Below are 24,643 nucleotides of genomic sequence, written 5' to 3'. Positions count from 1 at the left end.
CTTAGTGTAGGGACCTATGTGTATCAGATACCTGCACGATGGTATATGGGGCAGTATGGCTTGATCAATTCATACACAAAATTCTGATGTGTTTTTTTATTTAGCCTAGGGGCACTAGTATCAGCCATAGGTGTGAGGTGCAGCGCTCTTTTTCTTCCCTGAACCGCATGAACGTTGACAACATTCCACAGTATGGACACTTTAAGTTTTATAAATTAGAGAACCTTTAGTCAACCCAAAGGATAGTATTCCCAGTTACACGTAAACATGTTTTCTTGGAGAAGTTTGTTTTAGTAAGGAATAAGCCATTGACAGATATTTGTTGGCTGGAAGAATTATTCAACATTTGAAATCCAACATGTCTGATCCTTATCTCCCCTAATGGCAGACTTCAGGAAACTGCTGGGCTGCCCCCATAGACTGATCCTTTAAGAGCATCCACTGACAGATGATATCAGTGGTGATAGGGGTTGGATATGATGAAAAATCAACACACACCCGCAAATGGTGGGTATGGCCAATCTACTGTAAGTCTAAGGCATATGGGAACTAGAGACTGTCTTGCTGCAGATTAGTCCTTCCCTCCACATAGACAACACAGGAATGATGATGACAATGACACTTGTGTATGGGGAAACCACAAGCTGGTCGGGAGAGATAACTGATGGCCGAATGATCATTCAGCGGTCACTTATTGAAGGTGTATGGCCACATTTAGTATGTCAGTTCCTCTAGGACATTGATAGAGATAACTTAATTTCAATGTGCATGACCATGTCTTCTGTATAATGACAGGCCCAACATCAACCTGTGAGATCTGGAAAAATACACAAAGATTGTGGAGAGTCCAATTTCCATTGGAGAACTCTCTCCACTATATATCTCAATGTCATTAACCATATTACCAGTGGCCACAACAAGCCTAACAAGTCCAACTGTTACTGGTCCAACTATTAGAATACTGGAAGTTTTGCTGAGTGGACCTTCTCCAAGGCCAACCATTAACTCCAAGGCACCAGTCATTGCTCTGGGTGCTTGCATTGTTAGTTTTTGCCAGTTTAGTAAACCAGCTAGTCATTCCTTGGCACGAAAGATTCCCTGTTTGTAGGAGAACATACATTAAACGGTTTTGTTTTCCCTGTCTGTTTCCCGTATCTGTAGCCAGTGTTCCTGTCTGCGTTCAACCATGTCCCAATTCCAACCTGATAAATATGTATGGCTTGTCACAGCCAGCGATCTGTGGCGCTACAAATCCATTTGTGATGTGAAACAAAAACCGCAGAACAGACTAGTCTCACTAGACACGAGCTCACAACCAGACGTCAGCACATGAAAAGCTGCACAATCCCACAAAATACATCCAGAAATACTGATGTGCACACAGTCCCCCAGGATACTCAGGAGGAATCTTGCCAGCCAATTGTCTTATAATGAAATCGCCTATCAATTCTACTTTATAGATGTATTATGGGGCGGGGAGGAGGCAGGGAGCAGAAATCCCAGTTTACAGATATATTTTACGCTATGAATGCCAAGAAGATGCAACCTATTAACTGTAGCAAAAAAGAGCAGAGAGATGGGGATATGGTAAAAAAGACGTCCAAAACCTCAGCCACCACTGGCAGGTTGTGACGACGGTATATGGCACCTTCCTGACTCTCCTCAGACAGATGGTGTTGGTGGAGACAAGAGTCGGGTGTGCTGGATTTTTGCCACCCAACGCTTTTGTTTTGGTAGGGATAAGAGGGCACTAGAGCATTCAGGCTGCGGCTTGTTCATCCCCTTCTCATAGGGACACATGGTCATGCTGAACGCTCATGTGGACGGAGAGAGGAATAACTGAGGGTTGAATTATGGTCTGACAATTACAGAGAATAAAGGGCCACCTTCTGTGAAGAGATAAGAGAAGGAAGAGTATACAAAGTCCGAGCTAGTTATCAAGATCTACCCAGAAACATGTATAAACAAAGAACTAAAGAGCAAGAGACCCCTCTTAAATACCAGCCATGCCCTGGCCTAAAGGAGTCAAACTCCAACTTCACTCACTTCTTGTAGTGTGAGAGGATAACATCTAGTCCAGTGTCTCTCAGCATCTGAAAGCTTTGTGGACCTTGGGCCATGTTTGGACACTTTTACACTACTGGTGGTGGAATCTCATCATTTCAGGTACCCCAAACATCTTATAGACTAACCCAGAACACCTTCAGACTATCACAGATTAACTTTGAGCCACACATATCAACTTTGCTGCAAACTCTGTGCCTCAGCTGATTCTCTATCGTTTGCAAAGTTGCCTGGTGACATGCACTACTGTGGACTGGTTCTTTTAGCTCCTGGTGACCCAGCAAAAACTGCACTACTGAAATCCCAAGGATTCTACAAAAACATTGGCCATGGTAGCGTTTCCATTATTATTAAGTAGCCCTTATTATTATGCAGCTCTTTAACCTTTTTTTTTGTGGAGACCCCAGGGTGGCGCAAAGACCTCATCATTGACTCCAAAGCAACGGCTGTCCCTCACCCTTACACCTGTGTCTGTCTTTCACGATGCCCTGGTGCCACAAAAGGACAGACAGGTGTTGTATTTGTTTTCCTCTTTCCTTGACCCTTGGTCCATCCTCCCACTTTGTTGCTAACATTATAGTTCCTCTTGAGATGGAGTCCTGTACAGGGTCTTGACAGTCAGCAACCAAGAGGATGACACCAACCAGCATCGGGCCTTCTCACATGGCTGCACTCTACAGTTTGTACCCTCTTGACAATTGCTATATATTGCAATACAAGCGAGTATACACTCTCAATAAATGTAAATAAATGAAATGCTGTATTTTGGCAATGTTAAAGTCTCACTGTCGTTATCACTTTCAAAATCTAAATCAACAGTAGATGTGATATAAAGCAAGTTTGAAATTCACAATTATTATTTTTTTAGTTATCATGGAAAACACTGCACTTCCTGTTTTTGAACTTTTTTTTCTCAAAGAACAGGAAACAGTCAGAAAACAGGAAGAGAAGTATATCCCAGACCATCTGAGCGCTCACATAGAAGGCAGTCACGTGACTTATGGACACACTGAGCGGTGACTCTCTGTACTGTCCGGAATTCCTGTGTTTAGTCTATTTTTTTTTTTAACCAGCACAAGTCAGAAAATCTGCCTTCAGGAGACTGGACCTGGATTTCTGGTAAGTACAGCTTTGTTTTACAGCATGATAACAAAAAAAAAATAAAATAATGAATGTATACTGCAAACTTTGCTGTTGATTTAGATTTTGAAAATTATAATGACAGTGACACTTTAATTTTTATCCATTTTCAAACCCTTCTACAATATGTGGCAAGCCTGGACCCATCTGCGTGCAAGACAAGCTGTAGCAGACTGCATCATTTTCTACTTCACAGCTACATTGAGAAGGATGTAAAATTTAAGAAAAAATATATATATATTGAACCCCTTAAAGTGGCCATACATGTTTTCATTTTGAGGCTCATCTAGACCATGAAACATTATTATTATTATTATTATTATTATTATTATTATTATTTTTACAAAGCAATGTCTGTGTACTTACATTTTGTTTGAAACCATGTAGGTTATTGGCTGCATGTGGCCCAAAATCCATCCGCCAATCACCACACAAGGTTGCAGGCAAACTCAAGCGATGATTGGCTGCCACATTTTGGCTGCATGTGGCTACCAGCCCAGGTAGTTTCACCATTATAATTTTTCTCCCTTATGATTCACCTAAATAACTGCATAATAAAACCTCATCAAAACCCCATAGGTATGAGCGTTAGGGATGAGCGAACTTTTGAAAAGTTCGGTTCGTTTCAATCCGGCGAACTTTTGTGAAATTCAGATTCGTACAAATCAAACCTAAAACAAACCTTGCTACAACGGTTGAATAATTGCAGCTACAATAGTGGAAGTCTGATAGGGTATAGTCTCGTTTACTTAGAGTTCCTATTACAATGAAAAAAGTGGAAAAAATCAAAGTGCTAAATAGTGAAAAAAATTAGCCAAGGTGTAAATGACTGGACCCAGCCCAATATGGTTGAGAACAGTCTGTTTGAGGAGAAGTTGGAGGCGGCAGTACCTGATTGCACCCAGGCCAGTATGGTTGAGAACAGACAATTGACAGAGGAGTAGTAGGAGGAGGAGGATGTTCAGCCTTGGAGTGGTGGCCTGGGAATCCTCGCTGATGATGTTGTTCAGCGCACTTTCCAGAACACAGACGAGTGGGATGATGTCGTTGATCCCATAGTCATGCCTGCTCACAAACAGAGTCGCGTCCTCAAAAGGGATCAACAATTGGCAGGAAATGTTCAAAGAAACCTGTGCACTATGAGGTTTATCACATGTGCCATACAAGGTGTATGACTCAGCCCTCTCTGCAGCACTGCAGAGACAATGTTCCTCCCACCGTTAGTTGATGTGGGGTCAGCCATTCATATCTACTCACTGATGGTCTGGAGGAGCTCATGCCCACTGTGGCTCTGGTTACCCAGGCTCACAAAATGGAGGACATCCAGAGAGTGCCGGGCCTGACATCGTTGGTAAGACACCGGGGCAGGTTGGTAAGACACCGGGGCAGGTTGGATGGTTTCAAGCTGGTTGAGGCAGAACTTGTGCAGAACTGGACCCCTAAAGCACCGGGGAGGTGACAGTGGCAAGAATGCGCTAACTTTCTGATGATCTTCTGGGGGAATGTTGACCAATGGGCAGTAACAGACATGTACTGCCCTTGCCCATAATTAAAGGACCAGACATCAGCACTGGGGTGCACGGTCTTGGACACCAAGAATCCCAATGAGTCGCCAACATTTTTCTTCACAACTGTGCAGTGATGGGACAGCTGATGGGACTTTTTTTTTTTGCTGGGACAATGATGGGACTTTTTTGGACTTTTTTTTTAAAAAATGTTGTTGCGGCTAAATGGGGTTCTCCTATTTTTTTAACCTTTATTGTAAAGATAGGAACTGAGATTTTCACTTAATAAAGTAGATCAGCTTGAACACTGAAGTTGCTTTCATGTGTCTGTCACATTACATTTTTGATTAGGCAGCACCCAGGTATATCTGAGGAGACTAATTTAAGGTCTCACCCTAACAGGGGTGACGTCACACATCTTGACATTCACAGAAAACCAGGATACAAGAGATTATAGGAGTAATAATCCCTTGTATCCTGGTCTATTCTGTGATTTTATTTGTTATTGTTACTCCCGTAGGTGTCATATAATAATAATGGGGATATTAATATCCATTGATTCATCACTCACTGATGCAGCTTTGCTTGTCTGCACGTATTATTACAAATGAGCTTTTCTATCGTTTTCCTTCTCGTCCACATTTGCACTTTCCACATACTCTTGAGTTGATGTGACATATCACAATAGTCATCCAGATCTTCCTAGTTCACGTACAGAATGCTTTTTTTACCAGTAGAAAAAGTGAGCTGAGGACAGGTAACTGTAGCCTCAGGATCCGCCAGCGCTGCCATCCCTAATAATCACCCGTCATCTGCTACGTCCTATGGCTGATAACTCAATATAAGGGAACATTACGTCTTATGGCACTGCTTTTTTTTGGTTCTGCACTCCTAGCAACAGACAGGAAGATGTTTCAAGAGAAGCAGTACAATAGTCTAACATAATAGGCACCTGGGCTCCGTGATATATTATATATGACTTGGTATAAATATTTCAGCATGCACTAACCTTAGGTAGAAGGAAAGATTGAAGGTAAAGCGTCTAAGGCTAAATGAATGGGCGGCCGGTGATCTGCACACGTTTTACTGTGAGGATCTTGAAGACGGATACTATTGTATAGAGTGACATTAGGATCTTGTTATATTGCCCAGTATTTATATACCAATGCCGCTGTGGGGAGAACAGACTCACTTCAGCCGCTGCTGATTTGTATGCAAGCGCATTTCAAGACAAAGCGCATTGGAGACCAAATAATAGAGGTCAAGCAGATGTTACCTTATGTAAGAGCTCAGGACTCCAGTGACGCATTGCAATAGTGAGGCTATCAGGAGAGCATCTGTGTGTTTAAAATTATTACTGTTTCTAACCAAACACAGCAATCACTGAGCTCAGGGAGATCAGTAAAAAAAAATCCAATGAAGTATTCACTCAAGAGTCTCCATTAATACAGTGTCCCCTATAAATTTAAATATGCAAAAAAGGGGTCTGTGGAGCCTCAGTTGCGAGTCTCAAACCACGGGAATAGCCAGATATCCCTCCAGGGAAGGAAAGCCCTGTTGCCAAGGGGTGCCTCCCAGTGGGGAGATCACCAAACCACTATGATACGTAACCCCTTAAGTCCCACTTGGTTATGAATATTGGAACAGTAATAGGGAAGTACCTTTTTTGCATATTTACATTTATAGGGGGCAATGTATCAATGGAGACTCTTGAGCGAATACTCCATTGGATTTTTTTCACTGATCTCCCTGAGCTCAGTGATTGTTGTGTTTTGTTGGTCTACTTTTCATTGCCCCCTTTAGCCAGAATCCTGCTCCACGCGGACTTCACAATGCTCGCAACTTTGATTTTGCCGCAAAAGGGGCCACCCTGGTATTTCCATATTTATGTTCCAATACTCACAACCGAGTGGGACTTAAGGGGCTACATATCAGGGTGGTTTGGTGATCTCCCCACTGGGAGGTACCCATTGGCAACAGGTTTTCCTTCCCTGGAGGAATATCTGGTTATTCCTGTGTTTTGAGACTCACAACTGAGGCTGCACGGACCTCTTTTTTTGCATAATACTGTTTCTACACAGCAGTCCTTGGAGGTCCTATAGCTCTGCCCCTTTGTTGGGGGCTCCTCATACCAGGTTTTAATACTGATGTATACTGCAACATGTTCCCACTAAGCACACTGACTTTAATGGACCAAATCTACTTTTATAGTGGATAAGTACGGTTATTAAATTCTATAAACATGGCTCTGACTAAAGCAAAAGAATAAAAAATGATTATAAAAATAAAATAAATTATACTCTCCCTATCAGTTCCTTGCTTCTCCTGGTTAAGTACTTTCTGGGTCTCTATACTGTCAGTTCCCTCTTGTAACAGACATGTTACCGCTGCAGCCAATCATTGGCTGTATTGGGTCACTATTGTAGCTAGTGATTGGCTGCAGAAATCCTTTTTCCCATAAGGACCAGGAAGTATAGAAAGGACATGGAAGGCATCAGAATGGGTGCAATGTGTTATTGGTAAGGAGAGTATCAGTATTGGTCGCTACTACTTTGGGTCTTTTTAAAGTGAGGTATTGTAGCTGTCACTTTGACTAAGATACTATGGCTGGCAGTGATATGAGGCCTTGCACTTGCAGTCATGGCTTGCACTTTTATGGCTTGCGCTGTCGTGTTCAAGGTCATTAGTTATTTTAAGTATCGTACATCTGCCACCACTAGGGAGGCTAAATGCACATGGGTTGATGCTACTTACATTGTATCTAGTAGGGAACTCCCCCTGAACCTAGTACTGGGCTCCCCCAGTAACAGCAGGCAACACAGCGAGGGTCCTTTTATATCACAGACCATAGCAGTCACTGATTTCTGTCCTTTTTATGTTTTCCTTCTCTTCTTCACTTATCTCAGACATGGCCATGTGGGAAATCATCAATATATATATATATATATATATATATATATATATATATGCATCAAATACAGGCAAAGTGCTAAAATATTAAACACTTCCCTAACAAACCAGAGCAGCAATGTGCGGCAGTACAATAAGCAGCCGTACCAGGAGGCGCCATCTCCTCTTTATAATTGTAAGATATGTGTATTTTTCTTGTCTTTTGTCTTTGGAATGATGATTCGAAGTGGCAGGCCTCCCCAAGCGGGATAACGCAGCCGCGTACCAATGCCGACGCTCCCTAAGTGGCTTCCAGGATAAAAAGTTTTCTTCCTCCGCCAAAAACTGGCAGCATACTAATAAGCCGCACTGTAACTGAGCATTTTGCGACTATTTTCCTCCAGTACAAGTATTCCCATCGAGTAGGAGGGTGAAAGAGAACAGAAATGGTATAAGTATTTATTTACGCTATAAATTCTTCCACTAACTATTCAAAGAAGAGTAGAGGATATAGTAAACTCAGGTCCTCATTCCATCTATGCAGTATATTCTACGCTTGTATGTACCTGCCTATATACTAAAATTTTAAGGGATTGTCTAGTTTAGAAAACGCATTTTAAAATATTGTTGCAAAAGGTAAATGGGAGCCCAAACCTATTCATGACCCTCACCAATTGCCCTATTAATCTGTGTAATAGTGTCTCCCTTTTCACCTGAGGTGCAGCAGCAGGGAGATCAACACTCACGTGTTCCCTGCAGTGTCACCACAGATGAAAATTGACAAAATTAATTGACATGGGGGGGGGGGGGCAGCAAGTTCCACAACAATACAAAATTTATATCCAACAGAATCAGTTTTGTATTGAATTTTACTACTTTTGTATGGCAGGAAAAAAAGGGGGTGGGGCATCTTGTTTGTTGGCAAATCAGCTGTAGTTGTGATTTGGTTTTTTATGACTTTTTGACTGCATTTAAAAAAATAAAAATTGACCAATGCACAAAAAACATTCATTCTGGATTCCTCCCCCCCCAGTGTTAACCATATGGGATAAATAATGCATTTATATAACACATTATGGTGATGCCAGGTTAGTGTAATTTTTTATAAAATTTTTCACACGTTAAAGATTTTTTAAAATTATTTTAGCTACATTGTATAACATTTTTTTATTACCTTAAAAAAAATCACATAAGGCCTGTGATCTTGTGATGGTTGATATAATACACTGCAGTAGTTTCCTATTGTAACATAAGCTTTTATAGCATCCCATGGCACATTTTATTTGTGTAACTGGGCCATAATACGATTACAAAGAGACCCCTCTCTCTGTGTATACATGCTTACATGCTGACAATGGCATCCAAGCGATTAAATAGGTAGAATCTGGCCTATGTACGATATAGGGGCACAGGGGACCTAACTAGAGATGAGCAAACCTGGAGCATGCTCGAGTCGATCTGAACCCGAACGTTTGGCATTTGATTAGCGGTGGCTGCTGAAGTTGGATAAAGCCCTAAGGCTATGTGGAAATCATGAATATAGCCATTGGCTGTATCCATGTTTTCCAGACAACCTTAGAGCTTTATCCAAGTTCAGCAGCCCCAGCTAATCAAATACCGAACGTTCGGGTTCGGATCGACTAGAACCCGAACCCGGTTTGCTCATCTCTAGACCTAACTACTATTTGTGCTGAAGCAAGATGCCTAAAATGTGAGAGAATTTATGGCCAAGAGAAGGGCACTTAAATGACCTATCCTAAGGTCAGCCCTGCATATATAATGCAGATGGTACAAAAAAACAAGAAGGGCAACAGCAACCTATAGGTGCAAGTGCTTACCATACATACTCCCCAGATATACACACAATAAAAACCTGCTCTATAGATATTAGAAAAAAATTAGGATCTTAGTAGAGATGAGCGAACCAGGAGCATGCTCGAGTCCATCCGAACCCGAACTTTCGGCATTTGATTAGAGGTGGCTGCTGAAGTTGGATAAAGCCCTAAGGCTATGTGGAAAACATGGATATAGTCATTGGCTGTATCCATGTTTTCCAGACAACCTTAGAGCTTTATCCAAGTTAAGCAGCCCCCGCTAATCAAATGCCGAAAGTTCAGGTTCGGATGGACTCGAGCATGCTCGAGGTTCGCTCATCTCTACTAAGATCCTAATTTTTTCTAATATCTATAGAGCAGGTTTTTATTGTGTGTATATCTGGGGAGTATGTATGGTAAGCACTTGCACCTATAGGTTGCTGTTTGCCCTTCTTGTCGCTCATCTCTAGATCTTAGGAAACTATTTGGTAAAATAGAGGATACCATGTTACCACGTTAAAGCGTCCTCAAAGACATGGTCCTACTTTAGCATTCCCACACTAGCAATGGCCTCTCCTGGGCTAACAATAAGCCTACAACTGGGAAAATAGGAGCCAAATAATTTCTTTTTATATCACCCTTGGGACATGGGTGGAGTGCAAGCCAACAGGAGGCAGCCACACCGCCCACATACAACACCCTTATGCCTCTGTTCACACTGTGTGGGTTGCACGCTACATGTGGCTGAATAGAGATGGTGCTGTCACAACTTCCACATCTATGTGTCCCCCCCCCTAGAAAAGCTCTATAATACAGCCTCCCCATCAAGACAAGAGTTTTATGTCAGCAAATAATTTAGCAGCTTTCCAATTTTGGAAGATTAAGAAGATTTGATTGACGCGCTTGAAAATCCTCCACACATCCCGTCTTGTGATTCACTGGGTGATTTCTAGACATAATGAGATGAAAATATTCCGAGTGCAAACAAATTAATTTGCACATCAATTACGGCAGGTAATTTATGTGCAATTTAAAATCTTTACGTTGGAGACTGCTCACAAAATGTAGTCACCTAACCATAAAGATGTAGGTGATGGGGGGGGGGGGGTGTAGACATATCGTAAAGCAGCATGTCCTATGTGTCTGTAGAAAACAAATATTTTGTTTCGAGGATGCTCATTTACATATCATGTGCATATCATTATACTAGATATGCTGTGTCGGTAAAGCCTGAAGTGACATGAAGAAGAAGAGTATATGTCACCTTGAAGTAACAGGCTTGGAGGAGCTCATCTCCCTTCATGTGACAAATAACAAAGAGTTTGTGATGCAAAACACCTTTAAACACTAAAATCTAAGAGAGAGAGCGAAAGCTTATGGTGTCTTATAAATCATATTTTATGCCTCAATGGCCTCAAATCAAGGCAATGAATGAGAGCCTTCCAATATTGGGAAAAAGAACAAAAAACAAACAAACAAACAAAAAAAAACAACAATAGTTCATTATGTAAAATAGCATTCAGTATATGTAAAGAGAATGTATCATTAGAAAAAAATGTATTTAAAGTGGAACATGGAGTGTTTGGTTATATTAATACTTTAGAATGGTGACAATGTGATTTTTGGGCTCTTACTGCTGAAAGTCCTCTCCATGGTGCACAGCTATTTCTATTTCTGGGAATGGGATCTGAATTATTTTCCAGCAGTACTCACACATGGACGTCCTTTCTTTTACTTCTCTGGCCAATCACAGGACAGTACCTACTTACAATCCCTACAATACTAGCACTGACGCAGGGGATGGCCTTCAGTACAGCATTATAGATGGTATGTGAGGGGAGATGGAGGTTTTTGATGCATTGGGTTTATAAGGTCCCATGTGAGCAAAAGGGAAAAAGAGTTTATCACAGCAAACAAGGGCTTACTTGACAAAGCAGCCCTGGTCTAAGCAATGAATTGCTAATTATGATAATGATGACTAAATAGTTGCAGAAAGGATCATGACATGGTGTATGGTGTGAATTGATTTAGATAATGAAGCTGACCAAAGGAAGTGGCGAGAGGGGATTACATTAAGTACTATAGACATGGTAAGAATAAAAGTATTTACTTGTCCATAACTTAATGGGTGGTAAGAGATAGGAGAAAAGCCTTGATTTACCTTTCAAGTACAGTGTGGATCCTTTGTAGGAGGCAGACAGACTCAAGATGCATGCACACATATTCCCAACTCTGCTATCTATCTATCTATCTATCTATCTCCTGTCTATTATCTATCTATCTATCTATCTATCTATCTATCTATCTATCTATCTATCTATCTATCTATCTATCTATTCTGTAGGGCCCGGTTACTACCAGTTCTTTAATACATTATTAAGGTAAGGCAGACAGGATCCTCACAGAGTGTGGGAAATCAATAATACATCTGTTGAAATTGTTCTTTTGGTGTTGTCAATGGGATTTATTAATGAACTATTCCTGAAACAGATGGACAGAGGTCAGAGGTCAGTAAAAGCCAGTGTGTGGCCAAGTTATTGACAGCAGATCGGCCCTTTGTACGTGACATAACATACATTACTGGGAAAACTGTCTGACCTAATTCATCGTGCCCTGACCTGATGGCTAGATCTATGGACCCGTAATTAGTATGTTCTGATTGTAAAATATTTTACTGCTGTAATAGACCCCATTGTGGTAAAACATTTGAAAGGTTTGTCCAATTTGAACAATCCTTTTAGGTTAGATTGGTCTCCTGATGATACATTGATCACAAGATGTCCTGCTGATGGGATCCCTACTGTAGACTGTCAAAATGGAAGTGTTTAGTCGCCCTGCAGTGACACCACAGGGGAAATGAAGGATTACAGGGTGCCCACTCAAAGCACTAAGCCGTCAGTGTAATACAGCCACCTCGGGTCCTCCAAAGTAAAAGATGCTCTTTGTAGATACTCTAGTTAATACATGAGGGTCCTGAATGTTCCCCCTTCAAATGCCTTCATAGGGTGTTTAAAAAATTGGCTTTTAAACAAGTCATCCCTCATTACCATGTAATACTGGATGTCTGGCATCAGGCATATATCAACTCACTTAAAATTTTCATATCTGTATACAGCTAAGATCAGATCCAATAGTCACATGTGTACCTGTAAGTCTACAATGTATTGTGTATGTCAAAGGGGTATACTGGAGACTCAAATAAATAAATAAATAAATAAATAAATAAAATGTTTTGCTAATACATTGTTTTAATAACTTTGTAACATCATTAATCAATATAAAAGTATATATTTTTTCTTTACATAGCCACTTCCCTTGACTGGTTGCAGTAGGAGGAGACACAGGCTCCTCTGCTGCCACCAATGTTCGTGTTGGGAACTGCAGGGTTGTCTAAGCCCTGCAGTTTCTGATCCCCTGCTCTGCCAGATAGGGAACTGCAAGGCTTAGAAAGCCCTGCAGTTGCCGACACAAAGGTTTATCTATTCTTTCTGCTGCCACTTAATGAAAGTGGCTATGTAAAGAAAAAAAAAAACATTTATTTTAATGACTAATTTAACATTATTAATGACTAATATAACATTATTAAAGCAATGTAATCGCAAATAAATAAATAATGGAATTTCTGGAGTAGCCCTTTAATTCTGATGCATTTAACTCTGCCCGCCTCTGAATGGTAAGTAAAGATGTTATTAGTCACCAGTCTCTGTATAGATCCCACAGTTTACAATCTATGATTCTACTTAACCAAGGTAATGATTTTTCTTTCACTGTTTAGATTTGCACGGGCCCTGAACATTGACTTAGTCTGTAAGTTGACACTGAAACTGCTACATATTGCTGAAAATAACACAATTCTAAACTTGTTGTGATTCGTCATGCTGTAAACTACTGTGTAAATCCTGAAGTGTCGTCATTTAGAAGTCCAGCGCCACCAGCCAGTCATAGTGAGAATGCTGCCTATGGAGGAGAGGTGCAAGTGACTGCAAGCAATGGGAAAAATTTGATGACCACTCTGCTCTAAAAGCAGTGGTCTGGCTGGTAATATATATATATATATATATATATATATATATATATATATATATATATATATATATATATATATATATTATATATACATATATATATATATATATATATATATATATATAGTGGTGCCTTGGATTACAAGCATAATTCGTTCCAGGACCGTGCTTGCAATCCAAATTCACTCTTAAACCAAAGCAAAACTTCCCATAAGAAATCACTGAAATGCAGACGATTGGTTCCTCAACCCAAAAGTAATGATTTTTTTAAAAATTCTGAATAACATGTAAAACAAATGAAACAAAGATTTAGAAAATGCTGGAGTATAGTGTGGAGTATAGTGTCTAGTACGAGCCCTTAACTTAATGAGAATAAGGCCCCATTCACACATCCGTGTCAGTTTTTACTGTCAGGAAATCCTGATCAGGAGGCCTTAAATGTCATCAGGAAAGTATCAGGATTTCCTGACAGTACAGTACAGTTATACAACTTTGTAATGTATGTTATGTCTGTGAATGGCCCCCTTCCCCGTGTCCCCCCACCCCCACCCGTGTACCCGGAAGAGTGGTGCGCTATACATACCTGTCACGTGCCGACACCCGTCTCCGATCTTCAGCGGATGACGTCTTCTTCGAGCGGACGGCGAACAGCTCCGACTGTCCTGAATGCCGGCCGCCCTCTGCAGCGTCATCCGATGCTCAGCCGCGATTGGCTGAGCATAACTGTGCTCAGCCAATCGCGGCTGAGCACAGTTGTGACGCGGCGGAGGGGGGAACAAGCGGCAGTGACTCGGCCGTCCGTCCGAAGATGACTTTTGGCACAAGATGGCGAACGGCCCTCGACACGGATCAGGTAATGTATAATGCACCAACACTTCCGGGTACACGGGTGGGGGTGGTGGGACACGGGGAACGGGGCGATTCACAGACATAACATACATTACAAGGCTCGGTTCACACGTTGTAAGAGTGCGGCTGTATGTGCGGCTGTAATTGTGCGGCGGTATTTTTGATGGTTCGTGTGTATGCTGGGAAGTATAGGATATGCGGCTGCACAGTGCACACTATCTCTGAATCTACGGCCCTATCGTAAACGGACCCGTAAAAAATGAACAAGACCATTGTTTGCGGCTGAACATGCGGCCGAGGATTGACAGGCGGTCCGTACGGAGTACTTCAAAAATAGCCGGCAATGATGCCGAATGCCGATGCCTCTAATAGTTAATATATTAAATTAATCAAAGACATTTTATTTGTAATCAAGACACTTTCGTTGATCAATAATTTATTTCTAACGAATCCATCATTTTGCAATTAAATATACTGTTAAAAAAAATAGATATATAAATAAATGTATATTTATCTATATATTTATTTTTTGACAGTATATTGAATTGCACAATGATGGATTCGTTAGAATTAAATTATTGACCAACGAAACTGAATTTATTTCCAAGAAAATGTGTTTTATTCATTAAATATTAATTAGTACAGGAAGCTCTATAAGCCGTGAATTCATATGCCGGCAATAGAGCATTCTGTACTAATCATCACTTTACTTTAATGAAAACATCAAATGTTTCTTCTAATTATGTTATGACAATAATATTATTAGAAGAAACATTTAGAATTATATGTGCGCTCAGCTAAATGGCTGTTCGGCTGAGCGCACATATAATAAGCCGGTCCGCAGCACAGTGACTTCATTGTGCTGCGGACCAGCGAAGAGGACACATCGGGGTGAGTATAGAGCTCTCCCCACCCCCTCCCTGGCACTGCACCCCTCCCAGCAAGGAAGGGGGGGTCAGTTAACCCCTTCCTTGCTGGGATGGGTGCAGTCTGACATCAGTCTGGCCCCCCGGGGGTTAAGGGGGATGCAATACATCCTCCCTTAACCCCTTGGGGGTCAGACTGTAAGCAGCGATCTGTAAAGATGCTGCATACTGTAAGGAGCACAACACCGCTCACAATGATGGGTGTTGTGCTCCTGTTTGTGTTTTTTTTGTGTGTTTCTCCCTTTTTGTTTTTCAGATATCGGTATCCTGGGGATTACGTCGGATTCCATGGACTACGTCGATGACCAGCGGTTGTTCTTTGAATTTTTTAAATAAAATGGTCAATGAGGGGTGTGGGGGTGTTTTTATTTGAATAAAAAATTTTTTAAACTTGTGTCTTGTCTTTATTTCTTTACTTTTTAGACTTAGTAGTGGAAGCCGTCTAATAGACGGAATCCATTACTAAGTTGGGGCCTAGTGTTAGCCGGTATAAAATGGCTAACACTAACCCCCTATTATTACCCCAGTACCCAATGCCACCAGGGGTACTGGGAAGAGCCGGGTGCCAGTGGTCCCGGAGCGTCAAAATTGGCGCTCCTGGACCGGGCGGCAGCAGGCTGGTAAGATTTAGGCTGGGGAGGGCCTAAACCAATGGCTCTTCCCACCCTGGTGTTACCAGGCTGCTGTCGTTTGGTTTTTAACCCGGCTGGTTATAAAAATAGGGGGGACCCTATGCGTTTTTTTTTAATTATTTATTTATTTAAAAAAAAAAAACGCATAGGGTCCCCCCTATTTTTATAACCAGCCGGGTTAAAAACCAAACGACAGCAGCCTGGTAACACCAGGGTGGGAAGAGCCATTGGTTTAGGCCCTCCCCAGCCTAAATATTACCAGCCTGCTGCCGCCCGGTCCAGGAGCGCCAATTTTGACGCTCCGGGACCACTGGCACCCGGCTCTTCCCAGTACCCCTGGTGGCATTGGGTACTGGGGTAATAATAGGGGGTTAGTGTTAGCCATTTTATACCGGCTAACACTAGGCCCCAACTTAGTAATGGATTCCGTCTATTAGACGGCTTCCACTACTAAGTCTAAAAAGTAAAGAAATAAAGACAAGACACAAGTTTAAAAAAATTTTTATTCAAATAAAAACACCCCCACACCCCTCATTGACCATTTTATTTAAAAAATTCAAAGAACAACCGCTGGTCATCGACGTAGTCCATGGAATCCGACGTAATCCCCAGGATACCGATATCTGAAAAACAAAAAGGGAGAAACACACAAAAAAAACACAAACAGGAGCACAACACCCATCATTGTGAGCGGTGTTGTGCTCCTTACAGTATGCAGCATCTTTACAGATCGCTGCTTACAGTCTGGCCCCCAAGGGGTTAAGGGAGGATGTATTGCATCCCCCTTAACCCCTTGGGGGCCAGACTGATGTCAGACTGCACCCATCCCAGCAAGGAAGGGGTTAACTGACCCCCCTTCCTTGCTGGGAGGGGTGCAGTGCTGGGGAGGGGGTGGGGAGAGCTCTATACTCACCCCGATGTGTCCTCTTCGCTGGTCCGCAGCACAATGAAGTCACTGTACTGCGGACCGGCTCATTATATGTGCGCTGAGCCGATCAGCCAATCAGCTGAGCGCACATATAATTCTAAATGTTTCTTCTAATAATGTTATTGTCACAACATAATTAGAAGAAACATTTGATGTTTTGAGTAAAGTAAAGTGATGATTAGTACAGAATGCTCTATTGCCGGGAATATGAATTACCGGCTTATAGAGCTTCCTGTACTAATTAATATTTAATTAAGAAAACACATTTTCGTTTAAATAAATACAGTTTCTTTGTTCAATAATTTAATTCTAACGAATCCATCATTGTGCAATTCAATATACTGTCAAAAAATAAATATATATATAAATATACATTTATTTATATATATATATTTATTTTAACAGTATATTTAATTGCAAAATGATGGAATCGTTTACATTTAATTATTGAACAATAAAAGGGACTTTATTAGACAGAAAATGTGTTTTATTAATTCAATATATTAACCATGAGAGACATCGGCTATACTGCAGAGGATCGCAAACCCCGGTAATAGCAATTCATGTAAACTGTTTCCCTGCTTTCCCAGATGCATCCAGAGGTGTTTGCATCACTTTCTTAACATTTTATTTGTTATTTTTAGTTGAACCAGATTTCCAAGTAAATGACCGTATGTTTTGAGCCGCATGTCTATTTTTTCCCACGGCAGTAGTTTCACCCGCACATTTACAGCCGCATAAAAAATACAGCCGCACAGTTACAGCGTGTGAATCCAGCCCAAAGTTGTATAACTTTGTAATGTGTGTTATTCTGTGAATAATTTCTGAGCGTCGCACTACCCCTTTAATGTTTTTTTTTTTTACTTTTTATTTTATTTATTTAACCTCTTATTGACTGCCCATACACCTTTTCACGGTGGTTACTAATGGGCCTTATTCCGTCACATGCGTCTTTTTATGGCATGGCCGGAATAAGAATATGTCCCACTGTTCGCTGGCACCATGGGGGATCAGCTGTAAGTATGAAAGCTGATCTCCTGCTGTAACTGTCAAATTATGACCAGGTATTGGTAGTGTATACTTGATAGATAGATAGATAGATAGATAGATAGATAGATAGATAGATAGATAGATAGGAGATAGATAGATAGATAGATAGATAGATAGATAGATAGATAGATAGAAGATAGATAGATGATAGATAGATAGATAGATAGATAGATAGATAGATAGATGATAGATAGATAGATAGATAGATAGATAGATGATAGATAGATAGATAGATAGATAGATAGATAGATAGATAGATAGGAGATAGATAGATAGATAGATAGATAGATAGATAGATAGATAGGAGATGGATAGATAGATAGATAGATAGATAGATAGATAGATAGATAGATTGATAGATAGATGATAGATAGATAGATAGATAGATAGATGATAGATAGATAGATAGATAGATAGGAGATAGATAGATAGATAGATAGATAGATAGATAGATAGATACATAGGAGATAGATAGATAGATAGATAGATAGATAGATAGATAGATAGATAGATAGATACATAGGATATAGATAGATAGATAGATAGATAGATAGATAGATAGATAGATAGGAGATAGATAGATAGATAGATAGATAGATAGATAGATAGATAGATAATAGATAGATAGATAGATAGATAGATAGATAGATAGATAGATAGACTATTGTCTTCTGACATGTTGAGTTCCTAGGAGTTATAAACAGCCACATCCTATAGCTAGAGTCCATGATGTACCTACCTCCGTCAGTAGGGTTTGCTAATAAAAAACTATTAGAAAACAGAATAAATTCAAAGCAAAACTGTTGCATGGAGTGTTATGAAATCTTCTCTGGAAGAACATCATTAAATCCCCGGTAAGAGAATTATTCCCGCTGAGTTGCCCGTAGATAATTGATACATTATTTCAGAATAGAGAAATTCAATAGAATCTTGATGGATCCAACATCCCCTAACCCCCTGGGCTTTTCATCACAAATAAGTTGTAAGGGAAGAGGAACAACTACGGGGGAGGGGCCCCTGTGTTCCACATAGGACGTGAGGGAAATTAAGAGTGATGGAGGGTCTTGACTACAGTCCTGAATGATAGGAAAGCTTGAGGTGGCCATTCATGTCACCTGCGGCAGCCAGATATCCGAGACTAAGAGGTCGCCCACTGGTCCATACATAGGCGCCAGTATTACGATCGTACAATATGTCGGGGAGCCAAGAAAAATTGTGCTCTTGCATGTGCTCTAATACTCTGTCAATACATAGCAATAGTCAAACCCTGATCCAGGGCTCGTGTGCATGCTAATTCTTCCAGGTAGTCGGCTCCAAAGTCTTGTGCACTCATCTGGGCAGATAAACTCGCATGGTCAAACCCGAACGCTCAGCATTCAGTTCCCACTATCTGAATAAATTGGATGTTGTCCTAGGGCTTTCAGGAAAACATAGATACAGCCTGTGGCTTATGGCTATATCTGTCTTCCAGGACTCCCTAGGGTGACATCAGACTTCTCCAGTTGAATACCCAGCATTTTCTGAAGTTCGTTCATCACTAATTATCAGTAACACAATAATATGTATGCACTACATGTGCACATCCATTAATCCACAATAACATTGTACAAAGTCATGTACAGTATACTTCAACACTTGTTGCTAACCTAACCTATTCCATTGACTTACCATCAGGTCCATCAATGCATCTGTAATGGAGCCTCCAACGCTAATATGAACAGAACCCAACAAGTCTATAGGAATGTATGATTTTAACATACTTTTGGTCTTGGGGAAATAGGCCACCTTCAGAGCAGTCTGGCAGTGGCTAATAGACCCATATATAACATACTAAACGCTTCTCTGTATGGAGGGATCTGGAGAGATAGCTGTTTGGTGAAGAAACATTGGTCCAATGGCTATTGAAGGCATATAGGCATGTAGGCGAGAGGAGAGAACATACTTCCTTTATGCATTTCTATAAGCCTGGATATAAAAATATAAAAAAAATAGTACTACACAGAAATTTATAAAAATCATACCTCTTACAGGTGTGTAGTATTATTTTATACATGCTTATAGTAGAACATGAAGGATCTATATGAAGAACAAATAAAAAGAACAAAATATGGATAATTTAGGAGAATTAGATACCAGAGAACTATGTATTTAGTGAGCTGCGAGTGAGGGACTACTTTGTTTACAGTTCAGTGGAGGGATACAGGAGAAGAGATCTATGATAACTAGAGAGTTAGTAGGGGCCATGCAATCCTAAGAAGTATAGCTGTTTCCTGGTCACATGGTCACACTGGTCCACGCCCACAGAAAGTAAAGAGTCCAGAGCTACAGAGATATGAAATAATAGGCTAAAAATTATGAAAATTGCAGAGCAGCTATTTTCACATGGATAGTGTTAGAATAGCTGTGTATATTATTCCAGCCCCCCCTTATTTCGAGGGATAACCCCTTTAAGGAAGTACTGACCTCTACTGGAAATGCTTCTAGAGGATAAAGGAAAAGTCCTTTATTTTATTGATGGATCATGGCACAATTTTTTTTTTTTTTTGCCATAAAATGCAAAAGTAAAAACCTCTATATGCTTTCTTAGGAAACCGGATAAACATTTTTAATGCCAACACTACCTTGATGCTGAGCCTTTCTCTGTAGCGGGGCACTGCCTAGCTTTGAGCAATATCTTCTCCAGCAGGGTATATGTTGTACACATCTGCAGTTACACATAGCGGTAGCCTGATCACGGGATGCATGTACACAGCCGCCAGTATGACAGATCGCTGTGGCTTCCAATAAAGGTTATTTTGATTAGAGAATTGATTAGACTGCGGACGCTCAAGAGGATGGAGTTAATAAAGGTAGATAAGATTATTGGTTACCCCGACACTCAAGATCTTTGTGCTTTGCTTTTGAAAGAGCTCAAGGATCATCTATAGATGGAACAATTATTTTTTGAAAGGACATATTTGATGCAGAGGTATTATATTCTAACTACCTGGCACCCTATAGGAGCCTTATAAAGTCTGAGGGGCCACATCTAGCCTGAGGGGCCTCATATAGCCTGAGAGGCCTCATATATCTTCAGCCTCATATAACCTGAGGGGCCACATATTGCCTGAGGGGCGTCATAGAGATCGCCGCCCGGGCAGCCCATAGGGGATAGTGGCGGTCTGCTGCCACAAATGACTGCAACGATCAGCCAACATGAACGATATCGGCTGATTGTTGCCTTCTATTCCACGGGACGATATCGGGCGAATACGGCAGATATCGGCCAAATACAGCCGATAATCGTTCTGTGGAATAGGGCCTTAGAGGGCCTCATATATCCAGAGTAGCTTTTCACTAGTTTGTGTCTGGTAGTTTTTGATAGTAAATGCCATATCAGTGCCATGTTCCATATTTTTACCATAAAATCCTGCAATGCTATTGAAATGTAATATGGTATTCTTATTCTATATTCCATGTCTACATAATATAAGATGCACACTGCACATGCAGGACCTAATGCTTCAATCATTCTCTATAGGGACAACATCTTGAGGTGGAAATACCCCATAGATATTAAGGTTTTACCTCTTGGGATCATATTTTAAGTAATGTCTGGGGTTAGAAAAGGGATCAACATTTTATCCAGAAGCATTGAATATGCCTGGTATTGCCTCATTCACTTCAATGTGGGATGAGCTGTAGTACCAGACACAGCAACGGATAAGGTGTTGTATCAAGTAGAAGGGCAGGGACTATTTTTCTGAATCCTGCACAATAAGGCATTGTAATACCACAGTGATACATTCTTCCTCGCTCCTCCTCCCTGCCTGATATTCAGGGCTCGGCTTTCAGCGCAGAACCTTGTCTCCAGATTGTGCCTGGATGCAAATCCCCCTGGATGGCACCTCAACAGATAAGCCCGCCTCCTGGACACTTGCCCTTAAGTGAAAAACAAGGTTTTTATAAGTCGTCAGACGCCCTTCACTTATGACACCATTCATTTCCTATATTCTATCCAATACTGTCTACATCTAACTTAAAGGAACTGTCTACTTTAAACAACCCCTTTTTGTTAAACGGATCAAGTAGATTCTTAGTGATCACCTTCAATCCCAAGGGGAACTGAGCAAACGAACAGCAAAATTCCCATGCAGCATCCAGATCACCTGCTGCTTTCGCCATGACTCTACCCGGTTCAAGCTTAGCCGTACTTCCTGCCTTCTTTGACATGCAGGTAAAGCCTAGTGAGCCAATCTCTTGTGGAGGTGGGTCACCTCTATCACTAGTGATTGGATGAGCGAGTGTCAAAAAAGACCTTTAGCATGGATGCAATGAAGAATTGGGAAGGGTGAGTATAACCTTTTTTATGCTTTTACATTTTGTGGGACTGGAGAATCCCTTTATCAAAAAAGTATGTAAAAATAAAATAATAACAGAGGATATATAGAAATACTATAATACTATAGTTGTAGCAGAGCAGACCTAATTTTATGTAATTTTTTTTTTATACACAATTCCCTTCCCTGTTGTCATGGTTGCTCACGACCTATAAATAATACGACAGTCGATTCTCACATGACACCTATTAAAAAACTTACGGAACTGGCTTCCAAGATGTCTCTCCAGATGGGGGTTTCTTCTGTAGGATTTGAGAATTCCAGCAAGTTATCCAACACCACCTGTCCAATGAGGTCGTGTCGGGAGAATCTGTCAAAGTCATAGATGCTGAAGTGTAACTTTCGGTTCTGGAGCTCATTGAAGGGCACATTGAAATGGAATGTCTCATTAAAGATCGGGTTAAGAGTCTTGCGGTGAACTTTAGTCTGGAACTTTTTCTTTCGGTCAGGCAGTAGATACATCTTCACATACGGATCTGAAAACCCATTGGCATCCTTTGCTGGTAGGTCTAGAGCCTTCAATATCTTTACAACCAGTTGCTCTGTGTTGTAGGCGTAGCGTAGGATGAAGCTAATACGTCCACAGCTGGTGGCCTCCTGCTTCTTCATCTCTGCATCGGCTGACCGCTGCTTATATAACTCTGGTTTAATCTGACCAATACTGGTGGCCTGCTCCGGTTTTTCATCCACGTGACCTGAAAAGTCAGGACTGGACAACTGCTGCGTCATAGGCCTGGGCAGTGTGTTGTATCTAGAAGTCAAACACATGGCAAATATTACTTATTCTGTACTACTATGTCTTAGGCCGATTGTGAATGGAACGGTAAAATGCATGGTGGGCCACCGCTCCATTCACTCATAAAACAATTGACCTCCATTCTTGTGATTTTTGGGGGCCCCAGTGGTCAGCAAGATTGATCTCATCATTAACTATTATGTATTAGATCAAAGGGTCTACCCATCATGTACAGTATATATTTCATCATCTTGTTATATTTACAATTTAAAGGGGTATTCCCATCTCAACTTATATAGTTAAGCCTCTCCCGCCGCCGCACTGTAAATTAACGTTGCTGCAGCCTATGCCTGATGCTGCAGCAACGCTAATTTACGATCAAGAATGACACAGGCGCAGGAGCTGCGCCTGTGTCATCCGCGGCGGGTCCCAGCTATCAGTGATAGCCGGGGACCCGCCGCAACTCTCGTAGAGCCCCAATGGTAGCCATGGAAACCAGAAGCCTCGGGCTTCCGGTTTCCTGGAAGCTTATGATCCCATAAGCTGATGTCCTTGAGGAATCAATGACCCCAGGTCGTGAAAGGGTTATACTTGTATGACTCGTATTCTTGCAATAACATACATTTAGTAAACCTGCCTTCTTCTCCCGACATTTTTCCCTCCTATTGTTTACAGCTCATTGGTTAGGTCACCGACGACTGCTCTGCTCTAAAAGCATTAATCTGACTGCTGTGTATATACTGAAGCTATAATTTATTTGTATAAGACATAGTGTAAATACACTGTAATATATATACTATTTGTATGTACACACCAGCCAGACCACTGCTTATAGAGCAGAGCGGTGGTTGGTAACCTTGGCAATGATCTGTAAACAATGGGAGGGAAAGAGCATATCGGGAGAAGAAGGCGGGTTTACTAAATGAATGTAAGTCCTATAGGTATAACTATATAAATTGAGATGGGAATACCCATTTAATACTATGAGTGTTTTCCAGCAAATATGTTTAATCTTTTTCATATGCTCAAAAAAAAAATGCTACATACTAAAATCCTCACCTTGAAAATTCAGGTCAGGGCAATGACGTTTGGTCCATGATCATGTGACTGTAATAGCCTATCTCTGGTCACATGGGTGACGTGTCCTTCATTGAGACATCAATGTGTCGGCTGTTGCCGGAGACAATTAGGTTCATAGCTAATCATACATTTGTATACTGTATCATTACAGATGTGAATCAGTGTCTAGCCATGAGAGGAGGAGTCTACTTATTATAGAAAATGGTCAATAGCCCTGTGGTTTGCAAATGTTATTTTAATGATGCATGGGTCTCCAAACTGCGGCCCTCCAGTTGTTGCAATACTACATTTCCCATCATGCCTGGAGAGCCAAATCCAAAGCTTTAGCTGTCTATGCATTATGGGAATTGTGGTTTTGCATTAGCTGGAGGGCCGCAGTTTGGAGACCCATGATGAGTGCAACTTGATATGCTCCAGTCGTTCACCATTTGATTTCTGGTGGCAAAGAAGAGGGATGCAGCCCTAGGGAGTCCTGAAAAACATGGATACAGCCATAAGCCATAGGCTGAATCCATGTCCCCCGGTCTCCCTATGGCTCCCTTTTAGGATGGCCACCAAACGGAAAAGATGGCGTGTGAACATAGTGAACATAGACTATCTTTTTGAGGACAAAGGCGGCAGGCAAC

General features: G+C 41.1%; 1 protein-coding gene across 1 annotated transcript in view; it reads right to left on the bottom strand.

Annotated features, from left to right (window-relative positions):
• SYT3 (synaptotagmin 3) overlaps positions 1-24,643 on the bottom strand; it is an 85,439-nt gene that overhangs the window by 12,340 nt on the left and 48,456 nt on the right. The window contains exon 4 of the mRNA XM_069947649.1: positions 22,403-22,952. Within this exon, the coding sequence (XP_069803750.1) occupies positions 22,403-22,952 (550 nt within the window). The remainder of the gene's footprint in view (positions 1-22,402; positions 22,953-24,643) is intronic.

This window comes from Dendropsophus ebraccatus, chromosome 12 (genome assembly GCF_027789765.1).
Source record: "Dendropsophus ebraccatus isolate aDenEbr1 chromosome 12, aDenEbr1.pat, whole genome shotgun sequence".
NCBI classification, from domain to species: Eukaryota; Metazoa; Chordata; class Amphibia; order Anura; family Hylidae; genus Dendropsophus; species Dendropsophus ebraccatus.
Note: the sequence above shows the minus strand (reverse complement) of the source record. Positions and strands in the feature narration are given on the sequence as shown.